Here is a 20,704-nt window from a genome sequence, read left to right as displayed (position 1 = left end):
TCGGCTCTTAAATGGACCACTTTCTCTGTGGAGAGCAATCATGATCCGTCTCACATTCTTCAGATAATTTTGAGTCATGAAAGTGAAAATTTTAACGCTGATGAAAGGACTGAAAGACCTGCTGTCAATCTGTACGTCAAGTTTATTTTCGTAGCTTTAATTACATGCATGTCTCAAAGTACTTAACAGAGATACAGCCAAGCTTAAAGGGAAAATCCAAGTGATTTTATTCACTGAGGTCAGTTTACTCATCACAGTTCGTATTGTCTGTGGCTTCGGAGGAAGTTTCTCGAGTCTAAGAGAATACCCTGTCACAAACACACAATGGTCCTGCACAGCATTTGTACCATAATGTATGGAACCCCTAACACCAAACACTAAAGTATTGCTTTGATGGAATTGGTTATGTAACTTCACTGTAAACATTCGGCAGGGTTGTGATAGAGCAATTAGAAGTAGAGGACTGGGTGTGTGTGTCGCGCTTACATCCTGCATCTGGCACCGTTTCAAATCCTCCCACACTTGTTTTGCATTCTGCACTCTCCTGGTTGTGTTAATCATATGCAAAAACAGCTCCACACTTACAGCACATATACAGTGCAGAGCATTTCAGGTTGCTCTTTGCGTGTTTGTCTATATGCCAGTGACATTAAATTAAATATTAAATCATAGGATGTTGCTGTTGTTGTCTTCTGACTGGTCAGAGGTCATTTCATTGGCTGGCTCTTTTGTTTACGATTCTTTCCTGCTGTTTTGTATTTGAATGATTTGCCTTTGTGTTTCATGCATTTTGAGTTTGTTTTGTCGTTTGTCAACTTGTCTCGTCGCTGCAGAATGGACGACGCAGAGGCTTGTTTCATTCTAAGCAGTCGTAACGAGGTGGATCGTATGGCTGCGGTAAGCAGAAAAACAGTTAATGAACTCTCTGTGATAAGTCTTTACCTATTATGAGTTGTTTACAAAACTCAAGTCATTAATGCTGTCAGTCATGAAGAGAATTACCAATTAATAAAAGGAGATTACTTTGAAAATGCATTATCTTTGACTGTTTTCCCTCAGGACCATCAGACCATCCTGAGAGCCTGGGCGGTAAAGGACTTTGCTCCAAATTGTCCCCTTTATGTCCAGATACTCAAACCGGAAAATAAGTTCCATGTGAAGTTTGCAGGTGAGAGTTTCCAAACTGGCAGTGAAACGCTTATTCGCTTTCTGAGGGGAGAGGTAGATGAGAAAATCTATCCCACTCTTATGTCTGTCCGTTAAAGCAACCAGCAGTTCCCCTCAGCTGTATAGTCTTATGGCGTCTTTCAGTTTTCTATTTTGTTCTATGCACTTTTCTATTCACTCTCATTGCTCTCATGGCGGCACTTTTGGCTGAATGACAAAGTTGCCGACTGGCTGGTGAACATAGCGGAGCACTTAGCAGGTGAAGAGCCAGATACTTCCCTCAGGAGCTGGTGGAGACACTTAAAAGGAGAGTGAATGTTGGACTTACATTCATCAGGTGGCCGAAAACACGACTTCAAATAAGTACCAATTTTGCTTTGTTTTTGCTGGATGTGTAAAAATAGTTTGTTTTTAAAGATTATTTTTTTGTGCATTTCACTACTTTATTTGATAGTCAGGAAAGGCAGGGGAGAGAGAGGGGATGGCATGCACCAAAGTGGATTTGAACCCAGGCTGCTGCAGTAAGGACTCAGCCTCAGTGGGTATGCAATGTACTCATTGAACTATTTGAGTACACTATGTGAATTTAAAAGCTGATAATATATTAGCGTTGTGTTTATAGTTTGTTCCGCTGCCCTTAAGTTATCGAAAAGTTAGAAGGATTGAATATGATGCAATAGAGCTGGGAGTTAATTAGCTTAGCATAGCATATAGACTGTAAACAGGGGGAGACAGCTAACCTGGCTCGGTTCAAACCTAAGAAAATCAAAAATCAAAATCTCTAAAGCTCAGTAGTTTATATGTTTCAAATTCTTTGTTTAATCAATTTTAAAAACAAATGTTTAAACAACAAGTTGTGGTTTTCAGAAAAACCTTAAAAACACATAGCAGTAATACTTTTTACAGTAACGAGTAGTGTAAGTAATTACTAATGAAATTTCAGTGATAATAATACTACAGTTACTCCAAAACCAAAAAAAAAATTGAATTTTACTGGTGGACAGCTGCAGGCTAAAAAAAAGTGATGAAGCTTGTGATTGGATGTGTGATGGATGAAATGTTGCTCCATGAGTGACTCCATCTTTTGGGCAGAGCCATGGGAAAATACTGGTCACATGCAATTGAAGACCTCCAGGTAAAAGAAACCTTAGCTACACTTAATGGTGATTACTCTGACATTCACACAGAGGCACACATCTTAATTTTGGGGAGATACGCAATAACACATTTTATGGGGTATAACACAAATGTAATATATATAACAAGTAATGCAACGAATTACAGTTGACAGGGAGTAATAAGTAACGCAATATTATTACTATTGAAAAGAGTAACAAGCAATGATTTTAGAGTGACAAGCCCAACACTGCCTGTAACTCCACACAACTTTAAAATGTAGATTTTTTGTCAAATTAAACAAGCAAGATATAATGTGTTATTTAATGAGGTTTAGAGGTGTTGGGTGTATTTTAAATTTCAGAGAGAGACAGTCTAGTTTAAGATAAGAGTCTAAGCCGAGTCAGGCAACCAGACACGGCCCGACTTATTTCTTCCAGCATGCCAAATTTGGGCCAGTGCTGGTCCTGGTCGTTTCTGATAATGGCCCAGTGACGGCAGTGTTGGCTGCTGGATTTGGACCTGTTTATTTGGCTTGATTCTGGGGCTTTATTCATGGCAACCCTCAACCAAGTCAGGCAGCTAGATGTGGCCTGACTTATTTCTTCTGGTGTGCCGTGTTTGGGCTGATGCTGCTTTAGGTCAGTTTTGACAATGGCCCAGTTATGGCAGTGTTGGCAGCTGGAATAGGGCCGTCGGACATGGCCCAACTAATTTCTTCCAGCGTGCAGAGTTTTGGTCTATGCTGAGCCAGGTCATTTTGGCTACCTGGCATAGCTCTAGCTCCAGCTTTGTATCATGTCAATGTGGGTAGTATGCGTAAATGAACTGTGGTCAGCTTCCCTCTGTCAACCTGTGCCCAGACCTCCCTGCCCATCTCTCAGTCCAAGTCTGATGTTTGCTGGCTTTATATAGCTGTTGCTTGAACTACATCTTGTGCTTCTGCATTTTAGTATGCCCGCCACTACGGACACAAAGAGTATAGAAGTGGATTGAGAGAGAGACCTGCCCCTCTCTGGCTTTCTCTCTCAAACACAGACTAAAACTGAGCTCAAACTGTAGAACAAGGTAGTGCTTAGCTCATGTGAATCAAGATTCTGTTACTGCATTACCTATTTCTCACCTCAGATGTTTTCAGAAACATATTTTAGCTTACTGTTCAACTGTATTTCAGGATTTTTGTTACCAACTGGCTGTCTTGTTGTTTCCTGTGGAAAAACGGCCAAGTTTGCATTACGCCACCCACCACTGGGAGTGTTTATTGGTCTGGTGAAACACAGTGCATTCTGGTTGTTGTAGGTTTTCTATCTTTTGAGCAAAAGTGAATGCCACAGCCTTTTTCCTCTTTTTTCTCTGGTCATGTAACACCAATTTCAAAGATATTTGTGTTTTTCTCCTGCATAGACAGCCTAGTTTTATGAAAAGACCATCTTTCCAGTTGTGAAATACTTCTTTAACAGACAGATAAGAGAGAGGTATTGATCTCTTCGTCTATTGACCAGAAAGCAAACAAACATATTTTCCAAAATGTCAAACTATTCCTGTAAAATTTGCTCTCCACTTATAAAGCACCTTTTCTGTGTAACAAATGAGATAGAACTTCTACTCTTTGGACAGCCCTTCTGATATGCTTTTTTTTTTCTTTTCAGATCATGTTGTGTGTGAGGAGGAGTTCAAGTACGCCATGTTGGCTCTCAACTGTGTGTGTCCTGCCACCTCCACCTTGGTCACGCTTCTTGTACACACCTCCCGCGGACGGTCGGTCATCTTGCATAACCAGGGTCCTCCACAGGCCTTTTCAATTTCTGCTTAGCGTGATCGCAAAGTTCAAATTATTTCACATGTTCATGTCTGCTGATGTATACATTGTTTCAATGGAACTGGTGCAGAGAGGTGAAAGACAAAAGTCTCAGCTCATTGTGGAAAACCGCAGGAGGTAAAGAGAGTGCATTAAAGCAAAAAAAAAAAGAGAGAGAGAACAGGCAAACAGGCTAAATGGATTTTTTAGGATGTTTTCTCTGTAAAACAGTGTGAAAAGCTCTCCGGTGGAAAATGATTTTTCACAGCATGCAAAGGGATCACTTCTAAAAGCAGATGCCAATAGCAGAGAGAAACTGCATTAAAGGGGAATCAGTGGGCTACAGCACTTACAGTGTTCCTGACAACTCTTTAGAAAGTGAAGCTTTGTGTTTTTTTTATTATACAAAGGCGAACAGGCTTTGAACTTGCAAACATTAATACAAAAAATGTGCATGAATGTGTATTATAGTTGTCTGACTGTGTATGCTGCAGTATATCTATACAAATGTGTGTTTTATGTGTATGTTTGCATTGCATGTGTGGGCGGCCTGGAGTGCACAAGATGATTTTAGAGGCATGCAGCTCATCAAGGACATTAAGTGGAAATAGGAGATATTGATAATAATGAGGGTGCTGTTTTATTTTTTACATTGAGTTAGGAAACCAGGGAGTGTGAAATACAATCTATAATCTCCTTATGTAAATATTAATAAGTACTAAGAAGCATGTATGCAACTGCTACCTCAGGGTTGTTGTGAGCTTTTCTCACAGCCCGTTGCTTGAGCAATTACTGTAATTACCGGAAGTCATTACAAAGGGCATATTAGAGACAAGCTGAGTGACTGACACATGAGTCAAGCTGTCATCAGAAAACCCAGGAGACTCAGGGTGAGGGCAGGAGACCCCAGAGATTTGAAGGGATGTGGGTGGAGAGTTTTGCAAATGACAATAATGATTGATCCTGACTGAATGTATATTAGCATATATGGTAGTATTTTAACACTTTAAAAGTATCAGCTTTACTGATCAGTGGTATGTTTGTATTTTCCTTGAATTAATTCAGAGAAGGACAACAGTCTCCAGAGCAGTGGCAGAGGATGTACGGGTGTTGCTCCGGCAACGAGGTCTACCACATCCGAGTGTGTGACAGCAAGTTCTTCGGAGAGTATAATGGCAAAAGCTTTACATACGCCTCCTTTCATGCTCACAAGAAGTGAGTTGACATGTAAGCTAAAGCATCTTCTTCAGATGCTGACAAGTTGAAAATATACCAAGACATTTAAAGGGGTTGTTAGTCACTGTTCATTTGTCTGGTTTGATCGTCTTATCCGCAGTGCACGACTACTTTTTTGTTTCATTCTATTTTCATACGATATTTTTAACACATAAATGCAAAAAGAACAAGTAAGTAGCTTTTGGATTGTACTGTAGGTGCTTTTTTGGTCCAGCTAAAAAGTGATGTCAAATATGTCGCACATAACAAACAAGTAAACAAAAAAAATCATCTCACTGCTACAAATTTTAAATACAATTCTTGTTTGTCCAGACAACACTTAAGGTGTTTGGTTAGCTTAGCTTGCCGAAACAGCGAGCTGGCTCTATCGGAAATGAGCAATATCCAACTAACAGCTCCTCTCAAGTTTAATTAACTCAATATATCGTGTTTTTTTAATTCCTACAAAAAAATTGTGGTTTTGCGGTGGGTTACATACCAGACAACGTTTGGCTAGACACAGTGACTCCCTAGAGTCTTGTCGTAATTGTGAGGTTGCCAGCATGGATGTATAAAGAGAACTGGACATAGCTGGCTGTGATGCTCAAAAAAATGTATCCACTGATTTACAGATGTCTCTTTCGCCATGTAAGTCAATGAGAAGGAGTCTCTTTGGACTGCAGGGCATCACTTGAAGGTGTAATTACACTGTTTGGCCACTTCAAAGCCAAGCGCGCTTCCTGGGGGCTTGATTTCAATGGCATGAAATTACCTGGATCTACCGCATCGAGCAAGTGCACTAGAGATTTCAGACGGCTGTGCAGCAAACTTCCATATAACATGTTGACTGATAACAGTAAATAACTTAAACCTTGGTGAACCTTAGGGGTGGTTGTAGCTGACACAGCCGGGCTAGCTGTTTCCCCGTCTCCAGTCTTAATGCTAAGCTAAACTAAGCTAACTCTACCGGCAAGTGTATTTCCTAAAATGTCAAACAATTCCTTTAAGCCTGAAGTATGAAGTGTCATATTTTTATGGCTTTAGATGCAATGATTAGATCATGGTGTCAGATATTTTCTTCAAGTATATGCTAACAGCAGGTATGTGACGCACAGGTATGGCGTGTGTCTGATCGGTATAAAGAGGGAAGAAAACAAGAGCATCCTGCTGAACCCTGGCCCGCGCCACATCATGGCTGCCTCAGACACCTGCTACTACATCAACATCACCAAGGAGGAGAACTCTGCCTTCATCTTCAACCAGGAGGAGAGGAAGGGCCGACCTGCCGGGGGACTCTATGACGGACCCTCACAGCTTCCCGTGCACAGCATCATTGCCAGCATGGGTGAGACTAGACAGTGTGATCAACTTCTCTTGTTAATGAAAGAGGTCTCCATGAATTTGGATTGATTGTGGCGACTCTAGTCCTTTATGTGTGATTTAACACTCAGGTGATTATAATTTACAGGCACTGTTGCCATAGACCTTCAGAATTCAAGTCCGCCTGACGTCTCAGGTGGTAAACTGGTGCCGCCCACAGTAAACGGAACAGGGGGCCGCCGGCCGAGCATCGCTCCAGTTCAGGAGATCGCTGACTCCTCTTCAATCCTGCCATGTGACCTCCTCAGTGACCAATCAGAAGATGACTCTGTCTTCACAGATGAGAAAGGCCATTCATCCACTGAGTAAGGTTTCTGTTTTTCTACACAAATACCCATACTTTAAAAACCTAACCACAAGGAGGCAGTGCAAATAAATACATATTTACTACTCAAGAAGAAGTACCAAACAGATGTTAAATATTACTCAGGCAGAAGTTTGATTTCTTGTGTCTGAAAACTTTAAATATAGTTTGTTCACATAACTTCGAGCAACTTCTTAGTCTATGAAATGTTGGTTGTCTAAAGTGCTTCACCCAACCTATTCAGCATCCTAGGCAGGCAAGCCCCCATGACCAGTAACTAAGTACAAATTTAATGTGCTTTTACTTTGCTTGAGTGCAGGGTCCGATATTAACACCCACCAAGCCCAAATGTGGGTGGATATTCCATTAGGCAAGTAAATCTCGAAAGGCTATCTGCTACACTGACGTGTAAATGTTTCTGCCAAAATATGAATGTAATAAAAAACTTTGCTTAAAGCCTCTACCATTTTTTTTTTTTTGGTGTCATTAAGGGACGCACTGCTCTGCTGCTCCTAAGGTGCGCCTGTGCTGTCTTTGTCACACACGTGCAAGTCTTAACAGTACCGCCAATCTGACCTTCCTGATTGGTGCTAGTTTTGTGGCACTGTTTACCGCACAGAACATCAGTTGATCCACTAGGCTATCACTTGCCACTGGTCAGTTGCTGTCAGCAACCTTTTATTATTTATTGCCTCCCACATTGTCAGCGGCAGCGCATGAGCTGCACCTCTTCCATTCTTACCTTTCACAATAAAAGCCCTAGATATATACACTGCATCACTGCTTACCAGAGGGAACTTATTCACATAATGTTACTGAGACTGTGGTGATGAGCTGTTCAACATATTAAAGTAATTTTGCTTAAACTAATTAGTTTATTTTGGCTGCAAAAGAATATGCTTGGCTGGTGGATATTTTCATCTACCAGCCACCTTACCCAGTAAATCAAAAAGTTAATTTCAAGACACTGCTTGAGTGTTACTCTATATTTCACTTCACTACAGTCCAGTGGAAAATACAGTTTTTTTTACTCACCTTAACACATTAACTAAGCAGCTGTAGTTAATTTGTAGTGTAAGATTTTACACGCAACTTAAAGGTTTATAAATGATAATGCATGGTCATAAATTCAAATGTAAAGTGGTTAAAATTAGCTCCATCTCAGCAAACTGCAATAGTAACTAACACACTCCTTATAAATGTGTATTACTTGAACATATGGTCATATAACCTTCACAAGGTTTTAAGGCCATTTTCTGCACAACAATTACTTTTACTTTTTGTCCTTGTATTATACTAGTCAAACTGGATTTTAGATCTACAGACAGTTTAATAAATAAAAGCTGTTGCATTTCTGATTTAGCTTAAAATACTTGAAACCACTTAAAGTCACTTAATGAATGCTAAACCTGCAAGATGCAAATTAAGCAAAAAATACCAAATACCAAATTACCAACAGACAGACGTATTTTCCTCACCTGTGTCATTCTGTGAATTTTTGTTAGAATAAGAAACGACAAGAAAGCCTGACCATTTTTTCTTAACGCTTTTTGCTTCTGTGAAATGTGTCATTCATGCTTTTTGGATTTCTTGGCAGGTACGTGAAAGGTTATCCCCCTAACTCTCCGTACATTGGGAGCTCGCCCACCTTGTGCCATCTGTTGGCTGAAAAAGCCCCGTTTTGCTGCCTACGACTGGACCAGGTGGGCAGTCGCTGTTCCAACTTAGTCACTCAATTACTTGCTGCCTCCATCTTTCCTTCCAGTCCTTCCCTCCTCTCTCTGTCCTTCGCATCACAAAAGCAAACCTAAAATACCTGTTTTTTGTTCCTCATGCAGGGTTGCAGGCACAACAGCTTCGAGGATGCAAAGGCTTATGGTTTTAAAAACAAGCTCATCATTGTGTCTGCTGAGACTGCAGGGAACGGTCTTTATAACTTCATAGTGCCTCTCAGAGCTTATTACAGACCCAGGAAAGAACTCAACCCTATTGTCTTGCTGCTGGATAACCCGTGAGTTCTCATTAACACACACTCACACACGTAACACACACATTGTCCTTTTTCTTTCAACCGTCACTCTGTCTTTCACCGTTTCACGCTGGGAAACATTATGTACGCTAAAAGCTCACGTCAGCCCAGCACTTAGGACAAGGCTGTGGAGGTGGAACTCCATTGTCAGCCCTGATGTTAGGTTAGTGGTGCTGCTCACAGTGACGGTGTGTTTTGAGCGACAAAGAAAATAAAAATGCTGTGCTCTGTAGCTCCAGACAGTTACCATAGCAACTTGCTTTGCCTTGAACCGGAATGATATATATTGCTACAAGGGGGAGAAAAAGATGAAGAAAATGATTTCTTTGGAGAACACCAAGCAGGCTTTCATCGACAGCCCTGATGTGTCCCTTTTCAGCCCCCACATGCGAGCTCTCAGGACTCTCATAGAAACACACACATAACAATAAACTCTCCCCCTCCATGCAGCTCTCGCTCCCTCCCCTCCTATCGCTGTCGCACACGCACAAATACAAACACCCACACACTTGGATACGCAATTCAAGCACTTACAACAGCCTTGGGTCTCTAGTCAGCAGGACTGGGCAGATGCATAAAGTAATGTTCTGTCAGGGGCGGTGGTGGTGGTGGCGGACTGGCAGTAATGAAGCAACTAAATCTCTGTGAGTGTGTTCAGCACCAAACAGACTCAGCTTGAAGACACACCAAGACTCCAGAGACCCCTGTACTCACTGTTGTATATCATCACATAGTAAACACTCACATCCCTAAAGAAAATACAAAGTTGTTTTCAGTGTATTTAATATGTATTAAGGGTAACGTCAGCCCCCAAATGACCATTTGTAGATCAGATACTCACCTCTTGAATTTGTGGAGAAAACAGTTTTTCCTTCATGCCTTCACAGTGAATGAATAATCCAAAAAAAGATGAAACTCTTAATGAATTGAAGTCATAGGGGTCTGCATTTAACGACAGCAATACTGTGTTGAAACATCCATTTACTAGAGGCGTGGGGAAAAAAATCGATACAGCGTAGTATTGCGATATTTTGTGTGGCAATATTTTATCCATACACAGAAGCCAAGTATCGATTTTTTTTATCAAATAAATTATTAATATCGCAAATATAAATAAAACCTTTGGTAGCCTACAAGAACACTAAAATAAATTGTTTTTTCAGTTCACTAGATACAGTTTGCTGCATTAAAAATGATTCACATGGGATGAACTTTATCAAAACAAATGCCAATAAAGATTACCCTTGGGGACATAATTTGTAGTTGAAAAAAGGTAATTAATCAAAATATTTGGCAGTATATGTTAAAGCAATACTCAGCATATTGCAAAACATTAAAAATCCCAATAATATTGTATCATGACTTAAAGGGATAGTGCACCCAAAAATGAAAATTCACCCATTATCTACCAGCAAAAGCACGTGAACACACGTGAATGCGGTGCACAGAGAGGCAGTTAGAGCTACAGGCTACAATGAGGCTAAAAACAGAGTTCAAATGACGTTTTTCCAAACAACTTTTTATGTCGGGGCTTCAGGACACTTGGATCACTACGGACGAGCAGTGTGGAGATATTTTGTGGTTTCAATTATGTGTTTTTGGACGTTTGAATCTAGGGCGCCATAAGCCTCCATTAGGTGGAGTTGTGTTGCTACCCCCTCTCCCCTTGGATCTCTGCAAGTGTTGTGAGGACTCATCGGCATATGGGTGAGCTGATAATGGGTGAATTTTCATTTTTCGGTGCACTGTCCCTTCAAGCGTCGTGATAATAATGTATCGTGAGTGGCGTTGGTAGCATAGTGGATAGTGCCGGTGCCCCATGTATAGAGGTGATGCCTCGCTGCAGCGTTCGCGAGTTCGACTCCGGCTTGCAACCCTTTGCTGCATGTCGTCCCACCACTCTCTCTGTCTCCCCATTTCACACTGTCCTGTATAATAAAGGCAAAAAGCCCAAAAAAATAATCTTTAAAAAAAAATAATGTATCGTGAGGCTTCTGGAAATTGCCACCCCTACTATTTACAAACTCTCACACAACTTGTGCAGTATAATCCGAGTCTCATTTATCCAATAGAATACTCAGTACTTCCCAAATAGACAGCGCTCTCTGAAGGGGAACTGAACTAAAAGTAAAACTTCTCTAAGCCAGACTCCACTGACAAAAACACTAATTTTGCCTCGCTGAACACAGGAGCTGCTGGAGACATGGATTATACTAAATGAGTTATGTGAGTTTTACAGTGGACGTTTTGTATAGTTTTGCTGTTATTAATCATGGACCCCATGACTTCAATTCATCAAGAATCTTCTTTGTTTGTTTGTTTGTTGGATTCTTTGTTCACTGTGGAGGCATGTGAGTAAAATGTTTTTTCCACAATATCAACATAACACGGGTTGAGTAATTGATTAGTTTTCCTGTCTTGCCAAATATTTGTCAGTTTTTGGTCAAACATCAAAAATGAAAGAACTCATCATTCAGTTACACGTATACAAAACCAATAGGAAAACATCAATCTGAATAAAAGTTACAGTCTTTTGCATCATCGTACTAAGGAATGTATTGTGTGGTTTGGAGTCAAAAGGACAGTAGAAAGCCAAATGAAACTCACTTTCTCTATCATATATCAAATGTTTCCTGCAGGCCAGATAATCACTTTCTGGAGGCCATCTGCTGTTTTCCTATGGTCTACTACATGGCTGGGACCATAGACAAGTAAGACTGTCAAATAACCTCCTGCTTTCCATTCTAATTGTATTATATATTTCATTTATCTTTTCATTAAAATATATTGTAGAGATTGTAGAGTTTGTCTCTGAGATTTAATTGAATGTGCAGCATGTTCCAGACAAATTGGTGTCTGCTTTTGTTCTGCTCATTGTTGTTTTTGTGTCTACGTGTGTGTTTTTCAGTCTGGACAGCCTGCTGCAGTGTGGCATTATCTACGCAGATAATTTGGTTGTTGTGGATAAAGAGAGTACAATGAGTGCAGAGGAGGACTACATGGCTGATGCCAAGACTATTGTAAACGTACAGACGATGTTCAGGTAACTGATGAGCTTTTACCGTAATATTTATCTAATGTGATTCATGTCATGGTCTTTGATTTATAACATCACTGCGTGTATCTGAACCAGCGTCGGAAATCATGTTTGGGTGACAGCGGTGTTGTTGATATGATTTTAAAAGTTTGGTAATAAATCGTGATGTTTAGTCTTATCCTGTGACTCTGTTTTTTTTTTTTGTTTTTGTTTTTTTGATAACACGCTTTTCTCTCGTTCCAGGTTGTTTCCCAGTCTCAGCATCATCACAGAGCTTACTCATCCATCCAACATGAGATTCATGCAGTTCAGAGCAAAGGACTGCTATTCACTGGCCCTCTCCAAGCTGGAGAAGGTAACCTGTAACAAGAGGGCTTACAGTGAATTTTGTAGTATGAATTATGAACATGAATTGTTGCAGAAGACAGGATTTTTTTCTGTAGCCAGTCCTCACACTGTTATTTCCTACACTATCAGAAGAGAGACAGATCTTTAATGTTGATCATTGCTGTGTTTTGTTGCGTTTCTTGGCTCTCCCCCACAGAAAGAGCGTGATAAAGGTTCCAACTTGGCCTTCATGTTTCGCCTACCCTTCGCTGCGGGGAGAGTGTTCAGTATCAGCATGCTGGACACCCTGCTGTATCAGGTTGGTACACACCTACAGCTAAGCACCTCAAATAATTCTTTTCAATGCCAGGTGAAAGAAATGAATGTGTCTTACAGCAGCAGCAAAAACAGTGTCACCTGAGGAACAGAGCAGCATCACCAGCATAAAGCAAAAGTGCCCTCTTGTGTTCACTCTTTGATAGAAAACTGACCTAAGTTTCTTTGTGACTGTTGTTTCGTTATAAAGTTATAAAGCTGTTTTTCTGTGATTCAGTCTTTTGTGAAGGATTACATGATCCTTATTGCGAGGCTGCTGCTGGGGCTGGACACCACTCCAGGATCAGGGTACCTCTGTGCTGTGAGTTAGATCGAAAAAAAAATCTATAAGTAAAGAAAAATCCAATACAGTGCCATACTCCAATTTATATAGCTAATAGTATAACTATTTATCTCTTATTCCAGATGAAAGTAACAGAGGAAGATCTGTGGATTAGTACTTATGGCAGACTGTTCCAGAAACTCTGCTCCTCCAGTGCCGAAATTCCTATCGGGATCTATCGGACAGAATCCCACATATTTTCGACTTCTGAGGTGAACACTCTGCAATGAATCTATAAATTGCATCATCAATCCTGAATTGCAGGAACATGTTTATTACAAATAACTTGACTTGTGGCGCAGGGGAAAGGTCAGAGATCACTAAGGTCATTAAGATTAATCCTCTGGGAGGCATGAATCTCTGTGTCAATGTTTGTGCCAAACCATTTAGGTCATTCCAATACAAAGCTCCATCTGACTGGAATAATCTTCCTCTTTTCTTTAGATCTCTTACCTCTTTCTGCTGCTTCAGGACTTCCTTATCTTCATATCTCAAAACAACCTGTTCATGTTTTTAAAATGTCATACTGAAAACTGCTATGTAACTATTAGTGGTCATGGTATCCAATTCTAATTTTCTTGTGCAACAGCTGAGGGCAGGGGGTGTGGGTGGGAGATGGTGAGCAAGATGTCTGTATCTGTGCATTTGTAGTGTATGTTTGTTATGTAATGCCGTTTTGTCTGTATGTTTTCGTTCTGTATTTGTGTCTGAGGACCCCCTTGAAAATGAGATGCTACATCTCAAGGGACTATCCTCTCAATAAATTCCAATTTAGTAGTTGCTGAAATGATTTACAGATTAATTGAAAACTTTGATCTGCTGGTGGCGCTAGATAAAATGTCAGGGGGTGTCCGAAGTCAGCAGACATTAGCCCCTGGGGACCATTCATTCAAACCTTTACATAAGACTCGGGGGATTAATTGAGGGAGACCCTCATTTTCAATGATGCTGAGCATGGACAAAGACATAAAAAAGTAAGCAAATCTAAAATAAGTTGAAATAAACAGACGCAACCAGTTAAAATGAAAATACAATCATACAAAACAACAAACAATAAAAACAATAATGGCGAAAACCTTAAACACAGGATACGGAGTAGATATGTGGTTAATAGCATATACAATCACTTAAAACAAGATCTGAAATTAGGCATTTGAACAGTCATAGTGGCAGCAGAGAGTCAAAATTTAAGGTCTTTTGCAGATTCTTCCACATATAAGGTGCACTGTAAGAAAATTACATTTTTCCAGGTTCAGTTTTGATTAACGGAAGATGGAGCAACACCCTATTCTGTGAGCAAGTACCAAGATCATGTGAGAACAGAGTTGAAAGGGATGAAAAATAGGGTGGAAGCATCTGTAGTTTTATAAATAAACAAAAACCAATGCTGGTCCACCTTATAGCCAAATGTGGCTAGTCAACCTTTTAATAGAAAAGATGGCAGTGGGAGGCGCTGTAAGGATCAGCAGTTATGAACCTTAGAGTTAAGTGGTAGATAGCATCCAGTGAGTTCTAATGTAAAGGTGGCGGCTTTCCAGTATTTATAACATCCCGATAATGCAAATAGATAACAATGTTGATTCTACAATTGTTTTTCTACGGTGAATAAGGAAGCAATTTTTCTATCTATACAGAAAACCAAGAGTTGTTCTCAACTTATTAATCAGAGTGTTCATATGATGCTTAAAGTTAAAATTATTATCCAACCAGATACTAAGGTATTTATACTGTGCCACTCTCTCTATAGATATGCTGTTTGCCGAATGATTGTCAAAAGGTTCAGTATGAGTAGCCTTGGTGACCAGCATCCATTTAGTTTTGTTTGAGTTTAGTACTCTTATGGTTATATTGTTGGAGTTGGACATTCAATGGCTGATTGACGTTGCAGAAAAATATAAAACTGGTGTCATCTGCATAAAGATGAAATTTACCAGATTCAGAAGAGAGGACAGTTTCATTTATGTAAATCAAGAATAATATTGGACCCAACACTAAACCTTGCGGAACACCTTTAGTAATATTTTTAAATTCAGAATGGACATCACCCATATTTACACATTGTAATCATTTAAAGATGTACTATCAAACCATAGGGAACTGACAGAATCAAAACCAAGACAGAAGAGTTGCCTTAAAAGTGATGTATGGTCAACAGTATAGATGCTTTAGACAAGTCCATAAACAGATCAGCATAAGGCCCCGTTCAGATGTAGCATCTAAAAGCGCGTGGAAATGCCAACTGTGCCGTTTCCATCCTTTTATCCAAGGCGCTTCAGAGGTTCCGCTACTGTCTCGCCTGCCGTTACTAAGCAACCAAAACCGCCTGTCACTTAACAGGGGAAGTAAAAAAAAAAGCGTATCATCATGCTCACCAGTTATCCCAAGCTCCGAGCTGATAATTCTCCAGGCATTGTTCCTTCTGTTGGAGTCAAAGTAGTACGACGAAGACAGGTCATATAACTCTGGGTATCCCTGGACAAGAATGATCAGTCACTCCTCCATTTCTTGCTGCCTTTCACAAGTCCGTTGGACGGAAAGGAAGAAGCAGGTCCGTGGAGCTGATTGGTTAATTCTTATCACATGACATGCAGTGCGCTTGCTGCATTCAAAAAAGTTGAAATTTTTCCATCTCTGTGCGCCGCGGACGCGCACGAAAAAACAGGCGCGTCGCACCGAATGCACGCCGCTACGGCGTCGCTTTGGATTGTGAGCGCGTTTGACGCGCGTCTACATTGAATCTAATGGATCTGTGCGCGCAAAAGACACTACATCTGAACGGCCCCTTAGACATTATGTAATCTGGGGCAGGTGCAGATATGGAGAACAGAAAACAAAGAGGGATATGACCTGAGCTGATTATCGAGCAAGGATTCTGATATTTTAGACAACACAATTTGGAGATAGAGCAATAATTATTTACATTGTGTTTGTCACCAGCTGTATGTAAGGGAAGGACACGCTGTTTTCCAGTCGAGTGAAGACAGTCAGTTTGGAATGACAGTAAACCATAAATATCCACCCAAAATTCTCAGCAGTCTATTCAATGGTTGATAAATATTTCAGCCTGGACCAAAGTGATGACTGACCGACACCGTCATCCCTAGAACTACTCCACCAGTGTGGCTAAAAAATGTCATTTATCAGGACTTATATTCAAACATCCTGGCCATAAAGGTAACTTCCTGTCCTCCCACCCCAGTCGCAGGTGTCAGTCAGTGTTGACGACTGCGAGGACACCAAGGACAAAGAGGGCGAGTCTCGCAGCAATGACCAATCAGACCACCCCCTGCTGAGGAAGAAGAGCATGCAGTGGGCAAGGCGTCTGAGTAAGAAAAGCGTGAGATGGCAGGGAGTGAACCGGGACTCGAGCAAGGACCACGCTCAGCGTATCGCTCAGCAGCGCCTCAACCTCTACCGACGCTCTGAGAGGGAAGAGCTGTCTGAGCTGGTCCGCAACCGCATGAGGCATCTGGGCCTCCCCACCTCGGGATATGGTGAGGAAGTTCTCAAGTCAAACTGCTCAGAGCTTTCCCAAACTTGCATGTCATCTGCTACTTAAAAGTTTGTCTGTTTCCTGTCTAACTGTTGTGTGTAGAAGACCTCACTAACCTGACAGCCAGCGACGTCATGAACAGAGTCAATCTGGGATATCTACAAGGTGAATATTTTAATCACAATCCTATTGCAGGTAGAAATTAGATCGTAACACTGTTGTGCAGATGCGATTTTTCCAGTCTGCTGATTGAGATGATGTTTTGGTTTCAGATGAGCAGAATGATCACCAGAACACCCTGTCCTACGTCCTGATTAACCCTTCTCCTGACACCAGGCTGGAGCTCAATGACGTTGTGTAAGCAATACTCCTTTATGTGCGCACCTTGTGCGTGTGGGTTTGTGTGTTTGGTACAAATGGTAATCTGGTGAAATTTGAGTCACCACTGCTATTGTTTATTTCTCAGCTTTGTCAAAGCTGTCTAATTTGTGGGTGTTTTGTATTGTTGTGTCCATTTTTCTCAGAAATTAATCCAGGTGATAATGAAAGCAAAACAGTTTGCTTTCACAGTTTTTTTCACAGACAGAAAAAATAAACATTGCATTTTCAATTTTCACTATTCCTCTTACCCGTTATCTTATAGTACTTTACTTAAGATATACTATGCAGGACTTTCCTTAAACGAACAATGTATAGACTTATACACGAGTAATCCTTCTCAGTCATTGCTTATGACCCACAAGAAGTGCAAGTTTTTGCAGAGACTCTGCCATTTGTCAGTATTTCCTTATTTTCTTCTTACATTCTGTAAGACGTTTATCGGCATGTACCCCCATGGCGCTCAGGTGAGGTCAGGGCTTTACAAAAAGGTAGCGACCAGGTGCCAGACAATAAGCGGCAATCATCCATGGGACACAGCGCTGAAAAACAAAAATATAGTGAGGAGAAATAAGAGTGAATCTAGGGTTTGCTTTAACTATCACTTTAGCTAGCGAGTGTGTTTACAAACTGATAATCCTGCATAGTATACTTTTAAAGCTGCAGTCATCAGTATTTCTGTATTATCAATAGATGAAATCACTATTTGAATGGAATTGCATGTCGTGACAAACCATAGACTGTAAAAACATTATGGATGTAGCCATTTAGACGTCACCCATTCCCGTCTTGGATTTTTGGAGCCAGACACGGCCATATTTGGATGAGAGGGTGGCACTGTGGAGGAGCGATGGATGGCCCTGACTCACAGACTGGTTACGCCTCGCAGACAGCCTGTCAATCAAAGCGCCCTTGCCCTTAATTACACGTAACTTTAAGCCTTAATAAAATTTAAACGGGTGAGTTATTTAAAAATTCACCCTCTATACAGTTGTCATGAAAGGGGGGATTAGCCCCGTTTTTTTGTACCAGGCAATAAGAATGTTTACTTGCAGTAGCTCAGTCCATAGGGACTTGGGTTGGGAACCGGAGGGTCGCCTGTTCAAGTCCCCGTCCGGACCAAAATATGGAGCGTGGACTGGTAGCTGGAGAGGTGCCAGTTCACCTCCTGGGCACTGCCGAGGTGCCCCTGAGCAAGGCACCGAACCCCCCAACCGCTCAGAGCGCCTGTCATGGGCAGCCCACTCTGACATCTCTCCACTTAGTGCATGTATAGGTCCAGTTTGTGCATGTGTGTGTTCCGACCTGTGTGTAATTGACAAACAGAGTGAAAAATTGAATTTCCCCTCGGGGATTAATAAAGTATATAAAATTAAATTTAAAAAAATTAAATTAAAGTTATTTCTATGAGGATTGACTCGCTTTTGAAGCCAGCCTCAAGTGGCCATTCAAGAAATTGCAGTTTTTGGCACTTAGCGTTGGCTTTATTTTGCCACTGACAATCCCACAGTGAATTATCACCTGACTCTTTTGGTTTTACAGGCTGCAATTTTGCTGTTTTGCTTTACACCTGAACCTTTTATCGGGCAGCAACAGGCACATGTTTTAACCAAAAAAAAAAACACTATACACTACCTGCCAAGCAACAAACAGCAGACAGCTAAAAAGTTAGCAACTAGCTGCTGAACACTGTGAAGCATTTAGTTGCTGAAGAGCCACATATTTCCCTCAGGAGTTGGTAGAGACCAAAACAGAGCCAAAAACAGAGTGAACATACATGTATCAAGTGATAGTAATGTTGCTCCGTGTCTTCTGGATGTGTAAGTAAGCAGTCATTTGAAACACATTCAGCATGAGAACTTGAGGTGATATTTGTCAGTGTTTACAGCTTGGTCTGCTAAATCACTTACTGTAATACTGCTTCACAAAAGAACAAATGCTGCCGGGTTTGTAGCATATCATTTTGGAAATAATATACAATTATAGGGAAACATGAATTTTTAACACAACAGCTGAGCAAGCAAGGCACCTAGCAGTATCCATAGCAACAGCTGTTTCCTGTTCATGACAGAGAGCAGAGAGTGCATCACACAGTTTACTTGTTTATTGAGCTCCTGTTCTTTCTTCATGGCTGAGAGTGTGACTCCTGTACTAAAGGGTTAGTGGGTATGGATCGGTTTAGGAAAGCGCCCCGAATGCTGAGCTCCCATGGGGCATCTCTTTGCGACTGACGCACATGCTTATCTCATTTCATAATCTGCCCTCTTGCCCTCTCTTTGTCAGGTACTTGATTCGTCCGGACCCTCTGGCTCACGTCCCAGAGGAGCCTCCTGTCCACAGAAGCAGCCTGAGAGAGAGACACGAGTCCAGCATAGACACCAGAGAGGACACCCAGCTCTGATACCATGCTGACCTTCACCTACACTTCTTGATAATCACCCCCTTCAGCTTTCACGGGGGTCTGGTTGCGTCCACGCAAGTCCAGTCTGAAAGAAGACAATTTGTGCTACAATGTTCCAGCACTGCAGTCTACTACTGTATTATATGAGTGCCTACTGTTTGGCAGGTGACATTTGACGTCATCTATGACATTTCCATCCTCCTGCCACAGACATTTTGTTTGTAAGAATAGTGCGTTCATTTTGTTGTAAAAGCTCTCTCAAGATGAGCAGTCAGGGACAAGCTTGTAAACAAACGATGTCAGCGGACTGAAAGGATTTGGATCAGGTCCAACACACCTGCAGCTTTGCCCTTGATTAGACTGAGTTAGAGAGATTCATCAAACAAAAGGACTTTGATCACAGGACGACCATTAATGATTTCCACAGTCATTGAAACTTCCTGAGTTTCAGAGTGGATTGTATATTTTGTTTCTGCTCTTTTGGGTTGTGGCAAATTGAACAGTGACATTAGAGATTTTGGGATGCAGAGGTTGGCAACTTAGTCTTTTCTTGACTTTTTAACATTAATAGAAACCAGATGAACATATTCCAATCACATAAAATCAAACATAACCTTCAACACTATGTGACTTAAAATATGTGCATTAAAGCTTTCCTTTAAAGCTTATTTTTTGTAGCTGAACCATAGAAGTAGTTATTCAGTGATGTAGAGGTCTTAATTAGTAAGTTATGTACAAACAGTGATGGTTATTTATATGTTTTGCTGCAGTACATTTCTTAGGTTGGATGAGGTTTTTGCACTAGAGTTTCTTAGTTTAACCCTTTAAACGGGCCGTGCCATATATTCAGTATTGTGCCATAAAGGATTTATTTAATTTGTACTATATTAGTAATGAGAAAACCTCGTTTTACTTTCAGCACTGCTCAGTGAAAGAGTTTGCTTATGAATTTACTTAATTTGTGGCTGTTTGGACAAGGTATGCATTTCTAAAATGCTACATAAACAAGAAATTTTGACTTCAACCGTATTTAAATGTGGAAAATATTTGTACTTAAGTTTCATTTGATTTTAATTTGCACATTAAAGTGCTATATTCTGAAAAACGAATATTGGAACTGTTGTGTTACTGTTGAATTTATTTGCAACATGTCTTTAACGTAGAAATGGCAAATTAAAGGAATCGTTTGGGGAATTTGCCAAGATTTGGATGAGAAGATCCATATCACTTTAGTGACTGTGCACTGAATATGAAGCGACAGCCAAAAGACCGTTATCTTAGCCAAAAATTAAGACTGTAAACAGCTTCTGGACAAGACAACAGTCTGAGCTTGATGCAGATTTGTCAGTTAACAGCCGTAATTGAAAGCAGGAGACCACTTGAAGTGTACAGCTGAGGCCT

The 20,704-nt window shown here is 40.8% G+C and overlaps 1 protein-coding gene across 1 annotated transcript in view; it reads left to right on the top strand.

Moving 5' to 3' along the window:
• kcnt1a (potassium sodium-activated channel subfamily T member 1a) overlaps positions 1 to 20,037 on the top strand; it is a 32,643-nt gene extending 12,606 nt beyond the window's left edge. The window contains exons 13-30 of the mRNA XM_050053115.1: positions 834 to 897; positions 1,060 to 1,168; positions 3,933 to 4,041; positions 5,147 to 5,296; positions 6,412 to 6,641; positions 6,765 to 6,981; positions 8,578 to 8,683; positions 8,819 to 8,991; positions 11,649 to 11,720; positions 11,918 to 12,052; positions 12,290 to 12,401; positions 12,591 to 12,692; positions 12,927 to 13,010; positions 13,115 to 13,259; positions 16,226 to 16,525; positions 16,627 to 16,689; positions 16,797 to 16,881; positions 19,186 to 20,037. Coding sequence (XP_049909072.1) covers positions 834 to 897; positions 1,060 to 1,168; positions 3,933 to 4,041; positions 5,147 to 5,296; positions 6,412 to 6,641; positions 6,765 to 6,981; positions 8,578 to 8,683; positions 8,819 to 8,991; positions 11,649 to 11,720; positions 11,918 to 12,052; positions 12,290 to 12,401; positions 12,591 to 12,692; positions 12,927 to 13,010; positions 13,115 to 13,259; positions 16,226 to 16,525; positions 16,627 to 16,689; positions 16,797 to 16,881; positions 19,186 to 19,303 — 2,374 coding nt within the window. The 3' untranslated portion in view covers positions 19,304 to 20,037. The remainder of the gene's footprint in view (positions 1 to 833; positions 898 to 1,059; positions 1,169 to 3,932; positions 4,042 to 5,146; positions 5,297 to 6,411; positions 6,642 to 6,764; positions 6,982 to 8,577; positions 8,684 to 8,818; positions 8,992 to 11,648; positions 11,721 to 11,917; positions 12,053 to 12,289; positions 12,402 to 12,590; positions 12,693 to 12,926; positions 13,011 to 13,114; positions 13,260 to 16,225; positions 16,526 to 16,626; positions 16,690 to 16,796; positions 16,882 to 19,185) is intronic.
• The last annotated feature ends 667 nt before the right edge of the window (positions 20,038 to 20,704 follow it).

The sequence above is a fragment of the Epinephelus moara genome, chromosome 9 (genome assembly GCF_006386435.1).
Source record: "Epinephelus moara isolate mb chromosome 9, YSFRI_EMoa_1.0, whole genome shotgun sequence".
In the NCBI taxonomy this organism is placed as follows: domain Eukaryota; kingdom Metazoa; phylum Chordata; class Actinopteri; order Perciformes; family Serranidae; genus Epinephelus; species Epinephelus moara.
Note: the sequence above shows the minus strand (reverse complement) of the source record. Positions and strands in the feature narration are given on the sequence as shown.